At 45.5% G+C, this 20,475-nt stretch overlaps 1 protein-coding gene across 1 annotated transcript; it reads right to left on the reverse strand.

Annotated features, from left to right (window-relative positions):
- Positions 1–5,747: 5,747 nt before the first annotated feature.
- Positions 5,748–19,927, reverse strand: ADI1 (acireductone dioxygenase 1). Its single transcript, XM_033143045.1, has 4 exons — positions 19,730–19,927; positions 14,754–14,873; positions 9,547–9,726; positions 5,748–6,329 (listed from the first exon to the last, which is right to left on the reverse strand). The coding sequence occupies exons 1-4, from the start codon at positions 19,847–19,849 to the stop codon at positions 6,207–6,209; spliced, it is 543 nt and encodes a 180-aa protein (XP_032998936.1). The 5' UTR covers positions 19,850–19,927; the 3' UTR covers positions 5,748–6,206.
- Positions 19,928–20,475: the final 548 nt, after the last annotated feature.

Here is a 20,475-nt window from a genome sequence, read left to right on the forward strand (position 1 = left end):
CGTGCCGCCATTCGTTCCGTCGCCCCGGGAGCACTGTGCGCTGCTGCTCCTACAGCGACGGAGCGAGCGGCGGTGCGTGGGGGTGACAAGCGGCGGCCCCTCCCCCACGCACCACCGGTCACCCCGTCTGTGCAGCGCTGCTGCTCCCTGGGTGACGGAGGGAGCGGCGGCGCGTGGGAGTGGCGGGAGGGGCCGCCGCTTGTCACCCTGTCACTGGGGGCGTGACGCCCCTACCGCCCCTCCCCAGCGACGCCCCTGCTCGGGTTAAGAACTTAATTCGTTCTGGAGGTCCGTTCTTAACCTGAAACTGTTCTTAACGTGAAGCACCACTTTACCTAATGGGATCTCCCACTGCCGCTGCGCCACCAGAGCACGATTTCTGTTCTTATCCCGAAGCAAAGTTCTTAACCTGAAGCATTATTTCTGGGTTAGCAGAATCTGTAACCTGAAGCTATGTAATCTGAGGTACCACTGTATTGTTTTACTCCGTATATCTTATGTGCCTGTTCTGAAACTCAATAAAAAACCTGAATGTTGAAAAGAACCTTAGAACAACATTTACGTGCTGCGCATGGATTGCAGAAGCATATCCCATACCACACAAGCAGAATGAGGAAATGCAACCAAATGATGCTGTTCTTTTAATAACAACCCCAAACTAAAGGCAAATACCTTTTTCTGTTCGGAGAAGTCTTTGGCCACTAGCTGGTTCTTCTGAAGGTGGGTATTGTATATTCTCTCTCTCTCTCTCTCTCTCTCTCTCTCTCTCTCTCACACACACACACACACACACACTTTTTGTACTTTTAAATGGCTTTAAGTGCTTTTGGTGATGGTTGTTTTTAATAGTGTTCCTTTCTTTCTTCCTTTTTTTAAAAAAGTATACTGATTGTGTGTGTGTGTTTTAGCTGCATTCATTTTATTTCATGCTGTGAACAGCCTTGAGCCCTGCACTGAGAGAAAGGCAGAATATAAATTAAATAAGTAATTAAATAACTACCTACCTTATCTATCTATTTACTGGTTATTAAACTGGTTTGGAGTACGTGTCATGATACCGGTTCCATAATTTTTCACCTGGCAATATAAGCGTGAATCATGGTGTGTGTGTGTGTGTGTGTGTGTGTGTACACACTATACAAACATCACAATGTGGGTAAAACCACGAAGGCTGCCAATACGTCTCTCAATTCCTGCAGCCCCTGTTCACTCTGCCAGCTCAGCTTTCCCCTGCCTCATGCAGGGGGGTAGAAAATCGCAAGAGCATGCGCTGGCAAAAACCACGATGTGGGGAAAACCACGAAGCCAGCCAATGCCTCTACATAGCTGCATTCTTATTTCAGACATCGTGGTATATTGGTATATTGCTATGTGTATCTGGTGATATATATCACAATATGCTGAAAAGGTAAAAGTAAAGGGACCCCTGACCATTAGGTCCAGTCGCAGACGCCTCTGGGGTTGCGGTGCTCATCTCGCTTTATTGGCCGAGGGAGCCAGCGTACAGCTTCCGGGTCATGTGGTCAGCATGACTAAGCCACTTCTGGCGAACCAGAGCAGTGCACGGAAATGCCGTTTACCTTCCCGCCGGAGCGGTACCTGTTTATCTACTTGCATTTTGTGCTTTTGAACTGCTAGGTTAGCAGGAGCTGGGACCGAGCAACGGGAGCTCACCCTTTCGCAGGGATTCGAACTGCCAACCTTCTGATCGGCAAGCCCTAGGCTCTGTGGTTTAACCCACAGCGCCACCTGCGTCCCTATCACCCAGTAAGGTTTTATTAAGAGACAACTAGGGTTCCAGTCTTTTTCCTAACGCAGAGATAAGGCAGTGAAGCCACACATTCTCTCTCTCTCTCTCTCTCTCTCTCTCTCTCACACACACACACACACACACACCAATTTGCATGACGCAGTGATGACAGTCCTAGGTATATGAAGAAGTGTGCATGCACATGAAAGCTCATACCAAGAACAAACTTAGTTGGTCTCTAAGCTGCTACTGGAAGGAATTTTTTTATTTTTTATTTTGTTTAGTCCTATATGAAACACAGTAGTTGAATTCTCTTCTCTTATCATCCAAACAGGCTGGTGTCCACCTTATGGTCTCAGGTAAGACGTTGCGATTTTCAGCTGCAATGGGAAGACTCTGCATCGTATCTGGGAGCAGGTTTATGTTGGTCTGCGCTAGGTGTGCCCAGGGCAGGAACAGCAGGAACTTAGCAGACGGGATCTGGAGACAACTGGCACCAGCCCACCCCCTCAGTGCCCTAGCAGGAACCAGCCCTTTCACGAATGCTAAATTTTTAATTCCGAAATTTAAAAAGGAACAGGAGAAAAGTCCTGGGGGTTTCAAGCTGCTCCCTGATTGAGTGCAGGCAGACACAGTGGCTGTCAAACAAAAGTAAACAGCCCTCTCCCCTTCCCTAATTAAGAGTACAAATCATTACCTCTTCAAGCTAGTCAGCAGTCTAGATTTCCCAAGGTCCTCAAGTGCTCTCCGTTTTGCTAAAGGGCTATTCATCATGTTCATATATTATTATACCCACCCACCCCAAAGCAAATGAAGTAGGAAGGAAGGAGAGATGGGGAGAGAGATGGAGCTGTACTCTGTAAGAGAGCTGGTTGGAGGTGTGAGCGGCGAAGGCAGAAGCATTAAGCTACAGCACGGTTACCGCTGATCCCCTTTCAGCCTTCCCCTTCCTCTTGGAGCTCCTGGACCTTTTAACAGCTGTAAAGCAGGCAGAAATTCAACCGGTGCAGCTTTTCCTACCATGGAGCTGCAGCGATGAGGGAAACTGAATTGGGGGCTGTGACGTCACAATCCCAGATTCCTTCTCCTTCCTGGAGGTGTTCAAACATCACAAGGGCTAAGTTTTCATTTTAAAAAACAAAAACAAAACAATAATAAATTGCTGGCTGTTTAATTGTGTAACCTTGAAAAGACATCTGAAGGCAGCCCTGTACAGTGGTACCTCGGTTTTTGAATGTATACCGTTCCAGAAGACTGTTCGACTTCCGAAACGTTCGGAAAGTGAGGCGCAAAGGGCGGTCTGCAAATTTGAGAAAATTGAGAAACACTCAGCGGAAGCCGTTTGACTCCCGAAGTGCGTTTGAAAACGGAAGCCTTTACTTCCGGGTTTTCAGCATTCGAAAACGGAAACGTTCAACTTCCGAGATGTTCGAAAACTGAGGTACCGCTGTATTGGGAAGCTTTTTAATGTGTAATGTTTTATTATGCTTTTATATATGCTGGAAGCTGCAGAGGCAAGAACGTATGTCAGCTGCAGCGTGATGATTCGCCCACTGAGGGAAGTGGGCAGAAACACAGGCCAGCTTCCCTTATTTAGGTATGTCTGTGCTCATTACAATGACAAACCTAGACAGCATCTTAAAAAGCAAAGACATCACCTTGCCGACAAAAGTCCGTATAGTTAAAGCTATGGTTTTCCCAGTAGTAATGTATGGAAGTGAGAGCTGGACCATAAAGAAGGCTGATCGCCGTAGAATTGATGCTTTTGAATTATGGTGCTGGAGGAGACTCTTGAGAGTCCCGTGGACTGCAAGAAGATCAAACCTATCCATTCTCAAAGAAATCAGCCCTGAGTACTCACTAGAAGGACAGATCCTGAAGTTGAGGCTCCAGTACTTTGGCCACCTCACGAGAAGAGAAGAATCCCTGGAGGGCACAAGGAGAAGGGGACGACAGAGGATGAGATGGTTGGACAGTGTTCTTGAAGCTACTAACATGAGTTTGGCCAAACTGCGAGAGGCAGTGAAGGATAGGCGTGCCTGGCGTACTCTGGTCCATGGGGTCACGAAGAGTCGGACACGACTGAACGACTGAACAACAACAACAACGTGCTCATTACACATTTCATCATTGGAGGAATGACTTCCAAATGGCCTTCCTGTGACAACCCTTTATATATTTGAAGATGGCTATTATCTCTCTGCCTTCTCTTTCCCAGGCTAAACATACCCAGCTCCTTCAACCATTCCTCATCAGGTCCCTCCCATGGGACTGTGCGAAATGGTTATCAAGGCTACTCTCTCTCATCCACACAACACCCACCAATGTATATTTTCCAGTAGGCTGTAAGCTGGTTGCTGAAGGAGACAGAATGCTAGGCCAGATGGGTCCTTGCTGCAACCCAGCCCTGCTCATCTCGCAGTCTTTAGCTCCTCTCGGTTTTAGCATTCCACTCGAGCTCTTGCTGCCTGTGGCTATGTATTTTTCCGCCGGCACAACAGCCCGCGGGGGGATCTGCTGGGAACTTCCTGCGGCTGACGCGCCACCGACGACCTAACTCTTGCCTTGAACTAGTCGGCTAATTAGTGCCGGGGTTAAACAAGAAAGGAAGGAAGAGCCTCTCTCCAGTGAGCAAATGGCACGACAGGCTAGAGAGCCTCAGTCCTGCAACACGGCTGCCCTCGACGCCCACACATGCCTGACACAGAGATGAGTAACCTGAAATATCAGTAGTGAAGCTAATGAGACGTGGGGGGGGGGAATGGCAGGTGAAGTCACGACCGTGAGCTCCCTGCCCAGAAGGAATCGCTCGGTGAAGACAACACTGATCCAAATGTGTGCACGGTTATCGTGCAACCCAAACCTGAATCCTGGCCACTTTGCAGTTTTCAAACCACTGCAGAACCAAGCGGAGGGCTGAAATCTGATTAATATTTGGGAGGAAATATGTTGGGGACTGCACCCCTGAAGCGCTCAACTGTAAGGGAATTTTTTTTTTTTTGGTCATCTGCATAAAATATTAAAACAAGACACAGTGTTCTGATTTTCCAGCAATACCCCATGCACTGCTAAACAGCAGAAAATGTACCTCTTAGTTCTGGTACCAAATCTGTGCAGCTATTGGGACATACCCGGTGTAGCACAATTGCAAGGAGGGTTCCAATTCCTCTTGCCTCCCACCCCACAAGGGCTTGTGCAAGCTCCCTCCATCTGACTTTCCCCACTGTAGAAGAAGAAGAAGAGTTTGGATTTGATATCCCACTTTATCACTACCCGAAGGAGTCTCAAAGCGGCTAACATTCTCCTTTCCCTTCCTCCCCCACAACAAACACTCTGTGAGGTGAGTGGGGCTGAGAGACTTCAGAGAAGTGTGACTAGCCCAAGGTCACCCAGCAGCTGCATGTGGAGGAGCGGAGACACGAACCCGGTTCCCCAGATTATGAGTCTACCGCTCTTAACCACTACACCACACTGTACCCACCCCCACTGCTATTGCAGATCTCTCATCCCTCCGGAAAGTGTTTGGGGGCATGCAGGGGATAAGGGCGACATTCTTTTACTGCCAGGTATAACCTATTGACCAGAGATGTATTTCAGTGACTTGCTGCTGTAACCTGACTTCAATTATCCGTAACAGGTTTTGTTGGATTGCACCCAAGGCAGAAAAGAACTCTTGTTTATCCAAATGCTTAGACAGTTAAGGAAGCCAGACAGAGGGGACCTGGTTTGTACCGACTCATTTATGAGACACAGTAGTTCTATTAAGTTATTTATTTCATAAAATTTATGAACCGCTTGATTGTTACAACCAACCAAAACCTCAGGCTACTGGGTAAGGCAGCATTATAAGGTTGCTATTAATAGTTTCTGCCCAAATATTTCTTGCTAAAGCAGCGTTTGCACAAAGTGAATTCCCCTCCCTTTGCATGAGCACGGCACTGGATTAACTCAAAAAGTATTCAAACAGTTTTAAATTTGCATTTTTAAAAAGAAAAGAAAAATCAACATATCCTCAACTGAATAGGTCTGCACTGTATTGAAAAGCAAAACAAGAACAGGTAAGCATATATATTGCCTTGTCATCAGACTTCCTCAGCTTGGTGCCCTCACAAAGTTGGGAAAGCTACGCTATATGAATCTTCAGGTGTAACTGAATTATTTGACTACGTGAGCAGCAGAGAGATCCTTGAAATAAGTAGTCGAAGTTAAATGCAACCTCCAGTTCTGTTCAAAAGGATCTCTCCCACTTTTAAGAAAAGGAAAGGTAATCATCTTCTATCCAACAATTGATTGAGGAAGAACAGAACAAACATTCCCCTCTACTGTATTTGCTTCCCCTACATTAGAGCTGCAGGAAACCGACGTCTCATTAATAAGCAGGTGGCATTAAGAAGGCCATTTTGCTATTTCCATTGTGCGGAAGTTGCGGGAAACTGCCTCGCGCCTTCTCACTGGTTTATTGTGCTGCTTGCGCCAGAGACTGCTGGTACTGTTCTCGAGCAGGAAAATGATCCGCAGGCCTGTTGTACGCTGTCCACACAGGTTCTCCGACAAACAGCCTCATTGCCTTCACATAATTCTGGGAAGAGAAACACAGAAAGTTCACACTTAACACAGAATGAAAACCCTGAAAGGAGTGGGGTTCAAAGGACAGGGATCGGGTCCAACTGAAGGGTTGGGAAACAGCCAGCTTTGGAGATACGCCGGCTGCGTTATTTGAAATATCCATTCCCCAATCCCCATAGCCTAATCGTGTTTGGATTCCTTGCAATATTCACATATTGCAGAGAGCAGACACTGTAAAGTGAAATCGCTTCGCCTTGCCCCTGTTCTAAGGCAAAAACATCCAGAAACGCATCGTGGAAAAGAGATCGTGAACAAGTCACAAAAGGAGAATCCCCTTTTGGAACAGCCTGACACACTGAAATTTAGCAAAAATTAAAAAAAAAAAAAATCCTTCCAGCAGCACCTTAGAGACCAACTAAGTTTGTTCTTGGTATGAGCTTTCGTGTGCATGCACACGAAAGCTCATACCAAGAACAAACTTAGTTGGTCTCTAAGGTGCTACTGGAAGGATTTTTTTTATTTTTTATTTCGTTTTGACTACGGCAGACCAACACGGCTACCTACCTGTAACCAAAATTTAGCAGTTAATGCTTCCCCTCTCCCCTCCCCCAATATTATCTCTGTTTGGAACCAATCCTCAAGGTGAATTTTGGCTCTTTATAAAAAAACAAAAAAAATGATGCAAAACCAACTCTGAACAAGGCTTGGGGCACACACAGAAGTTATTGCAATGCTAGCCTACATGAAATCAGTATGATTAACATTTACAATTCAATACATGCAGGTTGGGGGGGGGGGGAAGAAGAGAGACCTCTTTGCCCTTTCCTCATTTTTAAAATTTACACATAAGAAGTCTGACTCCGGCTTCTGTTGCTGATGCACAGCCACATCTCTGCAGCTAATACTGCATGTTTTGCTTTGTTTTTCAACACGGAAGTGCCCTTACTCAGAGAAGACCCTTTGAAATGAACAGGCCTAACTCAAGTCCGTTAACTTTAATGGGCCTACTCTGAGCAAAACTTGGCTGGCTGCCACCTAATCCTTCCGGCGATATTAACAGCAAGGGAAACCTCGATTCGACAAAGCACATTCAACAAAATTTTGGGGGTCGTGATATTGTCACTCTGTCAGGGCCTGCACCTGTTTTCCTATGCAGAGGGAAACCGATAGATCACAGAGCTCATTCTAAGAGCCGGCCAGAGGCCTCAGACCCATAGCAAGACGGCGACCTTAAACTTTCTATATTGAATGCTTTACACATCCCTCACAACAAGCCAGAGAACAGGACGAGCAAAGCAGATCTCCCAAGGCTCCACTGCATAGTTGCTATGGCAACACCAATCCCTTACTGAAGATGGATTTTGTGACAAGGCTGAAGAAACGAGTGCTCCATTTAACTGCAAAGGTAGCAGCAGCAGCGCAGAACAGGGAAAGCGCATGTGCTCTAAATACTATCCCTGACTGAACCTTGAGGAATTGATTTCTAATCCCAGAGAGTTGGGAATGGCAGCTCGGAAGACAGGTGGGCTTTATGTCCGAACCGAGGTTGATGCTGCCATGCCTCGATTACCAACAAGGTGCAGAAATTTATGACTTCCAGTCAGTACCAGTGTTGTATTTTTCTTCTTCTGGGGTGGGGGACACAGGGGGATGCATACCCCTAAACATTTTGTGAATCTAAGTTTGGCCTCCTCGAAGGGCAGTATTTCAATATGAGTAGGAAAATGAGAGCACCCCTAAACATTTTTTTTTGGGGGGGGAGAGCACTTGTCAGTACTATCAACAAAAGTAGGATTACTGGAGGCGGGAAAGTCTGTGAGGAGAAGTGTTTTTATTGGCTGTTTTTTTCTATACTAATAAATGCAGGCAACTTTAGATGAGGAGAGATGGAGCCAGGGTGTGGTCCGCTGAGAAGGCGGCAATTTGTACAAGTGGTCTTTCTGTCCCCTTCCCCGCGAACCCCTGAAAACCCTCTAAAGAAAGCAGTGGGGGGGGGATCCTCACCAGTGTTGCACAGAGAGCAAGATATTGCATAGCCTGTGTGGTGTGGTGGTGAAGAGTCTCGTACCCAGGCCTGCAAGTCCGGGGTTCAGATCCCTGCTCAGCCCTGAAGCTCAATGGGTGCCCTTGGGCCAGTCCCAGTCTCTCAGCCAAGCCAACCTCACAGGATTGTTGTTGAGATAAAATGGGAAGAGCTATGTACCTTTAGTTCCTTGGAGATTATGGTGGTGGTGGTGATAAAAATTTGGGGGGGGGGGGAGGAATCCCTTCAATGAGTGACTCCCCCCACCCTACTCCACATGTTTAATATGACAAAACACAGGTTGTGTTCACACTAGGCGTGTAAAGCACATCTCCACCCCACCCCCCAATAAAACGAAATTCTGGCAAACTGTAGTTTACCCCTCACAGAGCTACAATTCTCAGTACCCTTAATTCCCTGGGGGAAATTGCATGCTTTAAATGTATGGTATGTATGCATCCTCATTCTCAAGGAAATCAGCCCTGAGTGCTCACTAGAAGGACAGCTCCTGAAGTTGAGGCTCCAGTACTTTGGCCACCTCATGAGAAGAGAAGACTCCCTGGAGAAGACCCTGATGTTGGGAAAGATGGAGGGCACAAGGAGAAGGGGACGACAGAGGATGAGATGGTTGGACAGTGTTCTCAAAGCAACTAGCATGAGTTTGGCCAAACTGCGGGAGGCAGTGAAGGATAGGCGTGCCTGGCGTGCTCTGGTCCATGGGGTCACGAAGATTCGGACACGACTGAACGACTGAACAACAACAACAACATGTATGCAGCCAGAGATGGTAATCTTTCTAATATGGCGCCCTGTGTGAGGCCAATATTTTGCTCCCCCAAATGGATAGTCTCAATTAAGGATCTCCTTAATTTTGAGCCCTGCTCAGCTCAGCACCCTATTCATGGGAACCACTCACAATGCTCTAAATCTGGCACTTATGCAGCCCCCGTTCTGACTGTTCAGGTGCAGCCCTAAATTCCTTTTTTAAAAGAATAAAAAACAAATAAAAGTGGTCACAGGCTCTGATTTTGTACCCATTGCCTGTTCTTCCCTCATTTATCCCACCCACACATTTTTTTAATTTAGCGGATTACACTGCAGGTCTCAAGAGTTTTGTTATTAATATGCAGTTCTACAGCTGCAGACAATTCTGTCAACTCTGTGTAGATGTTTATGGGGGGGGGTAGGGGGGGAAGTAATTTCATACAGATTCATCCAGCGTAAATCGGTGATAGATGCCAGCAGGAAGCGTGATCATGTCTCCCTTTTCCATGGCAATCCGGATCCATTTGTCGTCTTTATCACGAACGTCAAAATACCCACTTCCTTCCAGGATGTAGCGAATCTCATCATCCAGGTGTAAGTGCTCTTCATAAAATATTTTTATCTGGGGAAGGGGAAGGGAAGACAGAAGAAAGCGGCTTTCTATTTAGCGAATCTTTATTACAAGTGGCAAAGCATGTAAAGATTGCAAGATGTTACATTAGGAAACCCAAAGCCCCTCTCAATAATGCAATATTTGGCACTGAAAGGAGAGCAACAGCAACCCTGCAGGGCAGGGCAGAATCATTAATCTCATATTGCAGATCGCTCTTTTGAGGAACTTCCCAACTCAAACCCTTAGTCCTTATTCCAGATTTAGTCCGAGAATAACTAATCACACTGGATCTATCGTCCAGAGCAGACTTTGTCTATCATCATCATCATCATTTCTATTCCGCTTTATATTTTAATGAAAAAAAATCTCAAAGTGGTTCACAACACATTAAAACATCAATCAATCCAGAATAAAACAAATTCAAGCTTCAAGGAAAATATTTCACGTCCTTCTCTAAGTGACATTCCACTTTCCCCCCATATTTAGTTACTTGCTGAATTTATATAGCTGCCCTATAGCAGAAGTACTCTAGGAAGCCAGTGTGGTGTTGTGGTGAGAGTGTTGGACTAGGACCTGGGAGATCAGGGTTCGAATCCCCGCTCAGTCATGAAGCTCACTGGGTGACCCTGGGCCAGTCGCAGCCTCTTAATCCTTAACTGAGGATGGGGGTGAACCATGCGCTCCTTGGAGAGAAAGGTGGGAGATAAATGCAATAAACAAGCTCTTTCTGCTTAGCTGCTTAAGAAAGCTGGAGGGGCCAGCCAGGTGGAGGTGTCAAGTCACCAACCTGGCATCCAGAAATCTCCACGTGGTCACAACTGAACCCCTGCCAATCGCAAAACATGCCTGGATGATTGCTAGCGTTGACTACAACTCCCATCAGTCGTGTTCCTGGAGGGCGCCAGGTTGCCCAAGGCTACCAGGGAGAGATCTACACTCAATGGTTTTAATAGGGAAAATGCTTCTCTAAAACGTATGGTTTTTTTCCCATTGTTCTATGTTGAAAGATTTTTGGCAGAAGGTACCAGAAGCTATCAACAGGGACTGTATGGAACAACCTCACATTTACAGAGCAAAACATCCTTTCGAATGATATGCCCAGCACATGGAACCTTACAAAAGGACAATACGAGTGGACTCTCCATGCCCTTACCATGGCAAAAAGACTGATACTGATGAAATGGGAAACTAAAAATGCGTCTCCCTTCTACGATTGGATTGAAGACTTATACAAACTCACAACGCATGAAAAACTTGCATATAAATGCAGACTTGCCATGGACGAAATTCAACGATATTTGGAATCCATACTTACAAATACTGTAATAGGGTAAGATCTGGTGAAGTACAATAACAACTTTGTTATAGTATAGAGTTTTAGGTTTTGTTTCCATTCCCCCTCCTTTAATTTCCCTTCTACACGGGTGCTGTTTCTCTTTCTCTTTTTCTCTTTTTTATTTATGTCTCATCATGTTTAGTGCGCATATAACTATGTACTTTTAAACTTTCAATAAAGATGTCAGAATAGAAAACAAAAACAACCTTGTGGTTTTTAACGTTAAGGAAAGGTTTTGCTAAGCATTATGGAAACATGGCATCCTACTTATAACGTTCGTAATGCGTTGTGAAAATGTGATAACCAAGGGGTCTGCAGAGCAACCACCAGCAGGGAGATAGCCGTTTTGATGAAGAGGAAAACAAAGGTTAAAAAAAAATGCTTTATTTTACAAGTATGCCTAAAAAAAAAAATGCTTTATTTTACAAGTATGCCGTGTGACATTTTAGAACGATATACAGTCATACTTCGGATCTCAAATGCCTTGCCTCCTAAACAAATCAGCTACCAAATGATCGAAACCTGGAAGTGAGTGTTCCGTTTTTCGAACGATTTTCGGAAGCCGAACATCCTGCGTGGCGTCTGTGGCTTCCGATTGGCTGCAGGATGCTCCTGCAGCCAATCGGAAGCCACGCCTTAGTTTTCGAACGGACTCCCAGAATGCATTTTGTTCAAGAACCAAGGTACCACTGTATCCCAATAATGTTAAGTAGGTCATTATACATCCAGCTCAGTAATCCATGACTGGTGGTTTGTAGGAAATGGTGGCCCTTTTGCCTGCCCTGAATCTCCTCCTGTCAGCCAGTTTTTGCTACTCAATCCTACCCCAAGAGGGCCTGTGGCTCTGCTGATGTTATTGCCCTCCAGCACCCATGCTGGCTGGGATGGAGATGACTCAAGAGTCCAACAAAGTCCAAACCACAGCTCTGTATCAGAACTCAGCTACTCTTTACATGATGGATCTGCGAGTAAAATTACCTAGGTGCACCTGAAGTGCATGGAATTGCCAATGAATTATTCTCTTTCCCAGCTCCTCCCTCGGTAAAAGCCTTTTTTTAAAAAACAAAAAACAAAACCAAAAGCTGCCACCACAACCAACCCGCTTCCTCAAGTGCTTAGTCAGCTCTGGAGGAAAGAGGTAGGGAGGGGAGAAAAACCTAAATTTAGTGGCGGAATGGTTTTGCGAGCCGACAACAGCTGAAGTGCACTGGAGCTTTCGGAAGGGTGCGTCAGTCAGCGCCGCCAGGCTGATAACGCTCTTGAGACATGTTACGGGTCAGGGAGATCGCGGAACCTGGCGGAAATAAGCCGGGTAGGCATTCAGACTCCACTCCAGTCGTGAAATTACTAAAATATTCATAGCACTTAAAACGCATCACCTTGACAACCAGACAAGGAGAGGCAGAAGAGCTCCCTCTTTCTGAGAAGTCTGAATAATGACGGCTAGAAAAGAACCAGGTGGTTTTGTTGCTTTCATTTATAATGTCCCAGGGAAGCGGTGTGGCCAATTGTTCAGAAGCTTAACATACGTCCTTCTGCCATATAAGTAGGGTGGTTTGTGGTGGTGGTGGGCGGGAGAAGGGGAGCTCCTGCACCTTTTAAGAGTTGTGTAGAAGAGGCCATTTCAGAACATATAAATAAGCCTGTTCACTTCAGCAGAATCATCGCTCCGTTAAAGGTACAGCAGCCCTGCCTTCCTTTTTCACCTGGCCACCCTGGAGGTAACACTGTCAGGTGAGAGTGCTCAGGTCGCATCTCCTCATCTCAGTGTTCACAGATCAAGAGACACACAAAACGGCAGAAAACATATATTTACGTTGAGAGACAAGGTGCTTGGCAGCGGTCAGTCTGTCTTGCCTTCTGCTGGCTCCGAACATCTATGTCTATAGAAGAAACCTATCTGGCTTGAAATCCTGAAGCGCACAAGGCAACTGAGTTTGCCCAATTAGTAATATCATCACCTCAGGAGGCAGTGTGGTGCAGCAGTTAGCGATCCAAGTTCTAGCAAAGAGGAGTTCAGGGATATAATAATAATAATAATAATAATAATAATAATAATAATAATAATAATAATAATAATAATAGAGTTGTGTGTCCTTGTTTCTCAATCTGATTGTTTTATATTGTTTTGTACGTTTTGTGGTATTTTATGCATTGTGACATGCTGTTATTTTTATCGGTTATAGTTTAGCAATTCTTTATTATCACTGACAAATGGGAGCCGTTTAATTATTACTTGCTAATATTTAATTTTACTGTTTACTATTACCTTCTAATGGATAACTGAATATTGCTTTGTTTGATATCAGTTGTTTATTCTGAAGTAGCTGTGACGTATTTTGTATTGGACCAGACTGTTATTACATGTGTGACCGTCGCTACCTATTTTGTTGTTTCTTCGGCTTGTAAACTTGCCTTGTGTATAGTAATATAGAAAGGCGGTATACAAATTAAAAGTGAAATGAACATTAAATGAAATGAGAGTTCCGGAGTGGCTTTCTTTATGCCTATCCTACCTCGCAAGGCTGCTGAGAAGAATAGAGAGGGTGGAGAGAACCGCATACTGCTGCCTTAAGCTCCTTAGAGAAAAGGTGGAATATAAACCAAGTTATATTAACTTCGGATATTGTAATCCCATTCACTTCACTGTGCCTTTGCCAGATGAAAGATTAAGGGCTGTAGTCTAGGGCAGTGTTTCCCAACCTTGGGTCTCCAGCAGTTTTTGGACTACAATTCCCATCATCCCTGACCACTAGTCTTGCTAGCTAGGGATGATGGGAGTTGTAGTCCAAAAGCAGCTGAAGACCCAAGTTTGGGAAACACTGGTCTAGGGGTTACCAATAAGCAGCAAAAAATCACATCATGATCACGCTAAACTACGGTTTTGCGTGGGAATGAGGAACCTCTGCCCTCCAAACATTGCTGGACTACAGTTCTCATCATCGCTGACCATACTGGAAGGGGCTGAAAGGAGCTTGATCCAGACAACATCTGGAGGGCCAGAAATTCCCCACCCCGAGTTTAGTGCGATATCCCTGCATTGCAGGGGGTTGGACTACATGACCCTCAGGGTCCCTTCCAACTCTACAATTCTACAGTTCTATCCGAAGCAGGCCAGTGAGAGAGCTCATGCCTACAACCAAAAGTTCCCAAATGCTCACTTAACTGCATGTTAAAAGAGGGAAGTGATTCACATGTATGCATTAAGCCAGCCCTCCTGCTGCCAACTTTCTCCATATTTTTTTCTAGCACATTTGCTGTGCCTTTTCGCGGCAGCAATGGAGGCAGAAATCAAACAGGTGCAACTCATTTTATCCCCCAGCCTGCACTCCAGAATTCACCAGCTGTTAAGAAGGCGCAGGAGCCCTGTCAGAAAAATAGTAGGCAGCAACTGAAGGGAAACACATATATCTTTCCCGTTATAATAGGTTTTGAAATGCACTAGGGCAGGAGAGAGAACAACTGCATGACTGACAGCAAAATCCCGCCATGTCTACTCCAAAGTCAGCCCTTTTTAATTCAATTTGGCTTATTTTCAGGTTAAGTAGGGTTAGGATTTCAGCCTTAGTTCTCAGGAAAGGGAGAGCCAGTGTTCAAACAGCAGAATCGGAAAACTTCTGAAACTGGCACACACTCTAGTGGCGAGTTCCAGCATTTGCAACCCTTTCAAGGCCCAAACGAGAGACAGAATGTATTATACCTTCTCTTCGTAATTCGGAAGCGTATCTTTGTGTATCGTTATTATATCCATCCAGTTGTAGTTCCTTTCTTTCCGGATCTCTGCTAACACAGGATCGGTCTCATAGTTGTCAGCATCCAGCTGTGGAATTAAGAAAAGGGTCTGGTGAAGGAAATGTCGAAAACGAGGCAGTTATTGCAATCGGCTGCATCCCAAACGCTCCTTGCATACAAAACGCTTTTATGACTCTGCAGAGCAGGTTGTTGTGGGATCTGATACGTAAGAAGCAGTCAAGTACAACATTCCTTGTTTTCCTAGATTGGACATGCGGGGGAATGTTTGGTCCAGCAAGTCGAAAACTTCCTGTTTCCTCCTGGGCTGGGACATACTTCCTTTGCATGTGACTGGAGATGGGCGTGACCTTACCTGTCCAGGTAACAAAAAGACAAGGCACGCAGCCCTCTCCCTCCTTGACTTCCTCTGTCGTTGGAGAAGCTTTTTAGCGAGAAATGCTCTGTTGGCTTTTAGCCAACAGAGGACACTGGGATTATCCCCATATGGGATAGATCCACATGTATATATACAGGTGAAACTCGAAAAATTAGAATAACGTGGAAAAGTCCATTTATGTAAGCAGTTGTTTTCATTAGCTACTGGAGTTTAATATATGAGATAGACTCATGACATGCAAAGCGAGATATGTCAAGCCTTTGTTTGCTATAATTGTGATGATTATGGCGTACAGCTGATGAGAACCCCAAAGTTGAAATTGTTAATTTGGGGTTCTCATCAGCTGTACGCCATAATCATCACAATTATAACAAATAAAGGCTTGACATACCTCGCTTTGCATGTCATGAGTCTATCTCATATATTAGTTTCACCTTTTAAGTTGAATTACTGAAAGAAATGAACCTTTCCACGATATTCTAATTTTTCGAGTTTCACCTGTACTTTGTAACTAAGTCTGCCTTCAGGGATCCAACTGTGAACTGATGATGTGAGTAAACTTCTTTTATATAATTTAAACAAGATTCCCACAGTTGTCAGTCTTCCCACTGTACTGGTGAGGAGATAAATCCCTGGTGCTATTACCTGCTTACGTCCCGTGTAAGACACTCAAGATATATAAACCAGGTGCCAAATGGTTCCTTGAACCAAGGTCACAGTTGCCAAAACAGAATATATAGTTGCCATTTTGGGGCTAGGCGGCTCTAAAGTCTTATTTTTCAAATGATGTGATGGACTCTCAGTTAAACACCAGGCTAGTTCAGATGACAACCTTGAGCATGCCCAATGGTCGGAGGTGGTGGGGTTTCACAGTCCAGAATTCTCTGGAGGGCACAGCAGCGTTGGCTACTCTTGTTCTGGAAACCAGCAATAAAGTTCTCAGTTTCTGAAACCACTTTTGTTCACCAAAAAGGGATCGTTGAAAAGCTGGCCTTCCACTGTCAACAGTAGAGCAGGGTTCCCCCGCGAAGGAAGACTGCTACACCAGCAAGAAGCCTTTGCCCATGAAGAGCTCTCAGCTGTTTCATATAACTTTCCCTTCCTGGATTTCCCTCCAGGCAGGCTGCCATATTTGGCAGAGCAGCTTTCCAAAACAACAAAATTAGCCCTGATAGGGGGAGCATCAGGGACGCAGCAAACAAACGAGATTAAATTTAAACGCCGACAAGAATCAAGGGGTCTTCATCGATTATTTCACAAGTTTAATATACTGCCCGGGTCCTGATTTAACTGTATTTGTTCAGTAATTGCAATGGGTTGCACCTTGAGGGAAGCAGTGCAGCGCTCATGGGAGGGCAAACGCAGGCCCACACTGCCCACTCACCACCCATCCTGTCTAGGATAATCAATGGTTTGTACTGACATTGTAATGTAAACTACAGCAAGAGTGCTAGAAACTCCTTTGCTGAGGATACGTGTTAAATGAGCAGCCCCCAAGGTTTATGCTAAACCCTAAAGCAGAGGTACTCAAGCTCTGGTCTGCAAATCACTTTTGCCCCCCCCCCAAACTCCACTCAGGTGCTCTGAGGAACAGAACAGTAAAGAATAGCTGTACGCGGCCATGCAATTGATTTCCACCCACCCACCCCCGCCCCAACAACAGAGACAGAGGATGTTTTGACCAGAGCTGGATTATCGAACAGGCAAATAAAGCCATAGCCTGAGGGCCATGATTTTCATAAGGAAAGTTTTTTAATGTTTAATGTTTTATTATGTTTTCATATATGTTGGAAGCTGTCCAGAGCGGCTGGGCCAACCAGTCAGATGGGCAGAGTACAAATAATACTATGTATTATTATTATTATACATAATAATAATAATAGAGCCAGTGTGGTGTAGTGGTTAAGAGCGGCAGACTGGTAATCTGGGGAACCGGGTTCGCGTCCCCGCTCCTCCACATGCAGCTGCTGGGTGACCTTGGGCTAGTCACACTTCTTTGAAGTCTCTCAGCCCCACTCACCTCACAGAGTGTTTGTTGTGGGGGAGAAAGGGAAAGGAAGGGAAAGGAGAATGTTAGCCGCTTTGAGACTCCTTTGGGTAGTGATAAAGCGGGATATCAAATCCAAACTCTTCTATTATTATTATTATTATTAATATCCTTGCCACCCTCAAGTCCAAATATGGAAAGTGAATGCTGAATAATGTCCAGAGACCAAAGCTGACAAACAGTACATTCACCTTGGGATGTCAAGGAAATAAACAACTATCTAACTTTTAGAAGACATCTGAAAGCAACCTTGTTTAGGGAAGTTTTTAATGTTTGATGTTTTATCACTTTATTATTATTCTTCTGTTGGGAGCAACCTAGAGTGGCTGGGGAAACCCAGTCAGATGGGTGGGGTATTAATAATAATAATAATAATAATAATAATAATAGAGAGAATTTTGCTTACATGCAAAGCTGGCACATCCATCACATTAGAAAATCAAGACTATGATTATTTATTTATTTTTTTAAGTAAGAGATGTGCTTTGATTTCTAGCTTGCATACGCAGATGCACAAAATGGTCCTCTGAGACCCCCAAATTTTCAAGTGGCCCATAAAAAAAGCTTGAGAACCACTGCTCTAAAATAAACTGTAGGATAGAGAACACTTAGTTTAAAATGGCCATTGCTTTGCAAACAAGATGCCCTAGGTAAAGAGCCTGCAAAATGTTTTGCTAGCCCATCTGTCTACATATACATCTTTAAGCTCTGGGATAGCTCAGTTGGTGGAGCATGAATCTCAGGGTCAGGTGTTTGAGCACTGCAGGGGGTTGGACTAGATGGCCCTCGTGGTCCCTTCCGACTCTACAATTCTATGGTTCTGTGAGCTAAGCAAATCAATCATTTGTGGTACAGCACAAAAGATACTCCCAAGCCACTTTAGTTGAGGTATGCATTGGTACTTTCTGCCTATTCAAATACTGCACACAAGGGAAGCAAGGGCCTAACCTTTTCCCCAGCTCCAATCTCCACATATTTCAAAGGGAAACAATAGGAGCTTTCCACACTCACTGCTTTTTTATTTCACGCTCTAGTATTGGTAGTCAAATGTGAAATACAGAGTACTGTAGAAGGTCTGAGGGCACATCATACAGTCACCTTGCTGAAGCTAAGCAGAAACAGAAACAAAGCAATTGGCCAGTGTAATAGAAAAACACTGTTCAGGGATCAGGTGACCAGCATATGGTGATATGGGGATTTCTGGCAACTTACAGGAGGGTCAAGAGTCAACTGTGCTTGACTTGGGCACATGGAAGCTTTCCATACAATTATCACAGGCTGTAATTCTGCATTTTATAGCCATTGGAAGAAGAGGCAGTGTTGTGTCATGGGCAGAGAGTGCTGGAGTACAGTCAGGAAAGCCAGATTTAAAAGCCCTCACTCAGCCATGAAGCTCGCTGGGTAAACTATCTCTTGACCTCACCAAGTTGTGAGGATAAAAAGAGATTGAGGAACTATGTGTGCATTCAGCTCCTTGGAAGAGAAGCAGGATCTAAATGTAGTAAATGATTATTGTTGTTATTATTATTATTTTTAAAAAATAAGGTGGATTCTAGTCCAGGAAAGCTTATGCAGTAATAAATGTTACATCTTTAAAGTGCCACACAACTCTCTATCGTTCTTGCTACCAGTTACTCCTCTGAGAGTTATTATCAACAACAACAATAATAAAAATTCTATTATTAACGATAACTACAGCTGTCTCTCACCCTCCCTCCTATGAGCTGGGGGGTGGGTGGCACAAATACGGACTGTGTCGCTTTTATATTCATAACAGCCCTGCAGGGTGGGTTAGACCATGAGAACACGACAGGCCTACGTTCATCTTCATGGCGTAGCCAGGGAGGTGCAGAGCGGCAGCTGCTCCCCCCATTTCCAAATCAAATAAATAAATAAAAATACTTAACTGACCAATTGCGCTGCAGGTAACTCAGTTGTGTCCCTGCAACATAAAGCCTGCCCCCACTAAAATAAAACCTGGCTATGCACATGGCAGAGGGGAGGATTTGATCCAAGGAAAAGCCTTGCACTTTTAACTAGCTTTAACTTTAGTGTCATGCCCGCCAAAGGTGGCTGGGATGCATCTCTCCTGATGGAAGCTGGGGGTCCAACAAACGTCCACCACGTTGCCAACTCTTTGCTGCTTTAGTGTGAGCCCCTGGCAAGCGCCTCGTCTCTGCTTTGCTGCCCAGTTCTGGCGACTGGAAACCGAACTGCAGCAGTGCGCACATTCCCTCCCTCAAAGAATTCTGGGCGCTGTAGTTCTTTAAGAGCAGTTGGGAGCTGCAGCTCTGCGAGGGGTGGACTACACCCCCCAGAATTCTTTGAGGGGGAGAATGTTGAGCGCGTGTGTACGCGCAACCTGCACCCAAAGCGCATAGGCGGCTGCGCTCAGGGTGCTGCGCCCTGGACGGGAGGGAAACGCAGCCCCGCCAGGATCCTGCTCCCCTTTCCAAACCGAGCCCTGGCGCCAGGAATGGCTCCTCCCGCTGCTGCCTACTTTCCAGTAGAAGACTCCCAGCTGCTCCAACAGCTTCAGGCTGACGGGCTCGTTGGGCTCCCGGCGGTGCGCCTGGCGCTGGTCCTCCGCCGACTCGTCCATATACCAGGCTTCCACCATGGCGCGCCCAGGCCGAGCCTCTCCTCCTTCCCAGCCAGCCAGGCTCCCCGTCCCGACGGAGGGAAGGCGCCACTCGCTGCGGCTCCGCCTCTCCGCTTCCCGGGGGGAGGAAACCACGCGCGGGCTTCCTGCGCAGGAGCAACCGGGAAGGAGCAGCTCAAAGTGCGCACGAGCCTCCTAGACCCGCAGCACTCCCCCCCCCATACCAATCCAGTTAAACTCCGGAATTTTTATTATGAGTTAGAGCGATTTTTTTTTAGACCCGTGAACAAGGAGCAGCGGCTGAGTCTTCACCCCGTGTCCTGTAGTAACTGAACCGTTTGTGCACGTGTGAATTGGCCTGTTGGGGCATCTTCCCACGGTATGGTGTATTTCACGCCAGCCCGCGCTAGCTGTGTGATATCCACACCGTGGAAAGCTTAGTAGGGCGAAATAACTAAAACTTTTCCCCGTACTGGCTTTTGTTTTCGACCCTTAAAACAAAACAAAACTGGCATTTCTTTATGCCAGCCCATTGTGGCTGGGGAAACCCAGCCAGATGGGCGGGTGTAAATAAGAAAACTATTATTATTGTTGTTGTTGTTGTTGTTGTTGTTATTATTATTATATTGATCTCCCATAATGTA

The sequence above is a fragment of the Lacerta agilis genome, chromosome 3 (genome assembly GCF_009819535.1).
Source record: "Lacerta agilis isolate rLacAgi1 chromosome 3, rLacAgi1.pri, whole genome shotgun sequence".
In the NCBI taxonomy this organism is placed as follows: Eukaryota; Metazoa; Chordata; class Lepidosauria; order Squamata; family Lacertidae; genus Lacerta; species Lacerta agilis.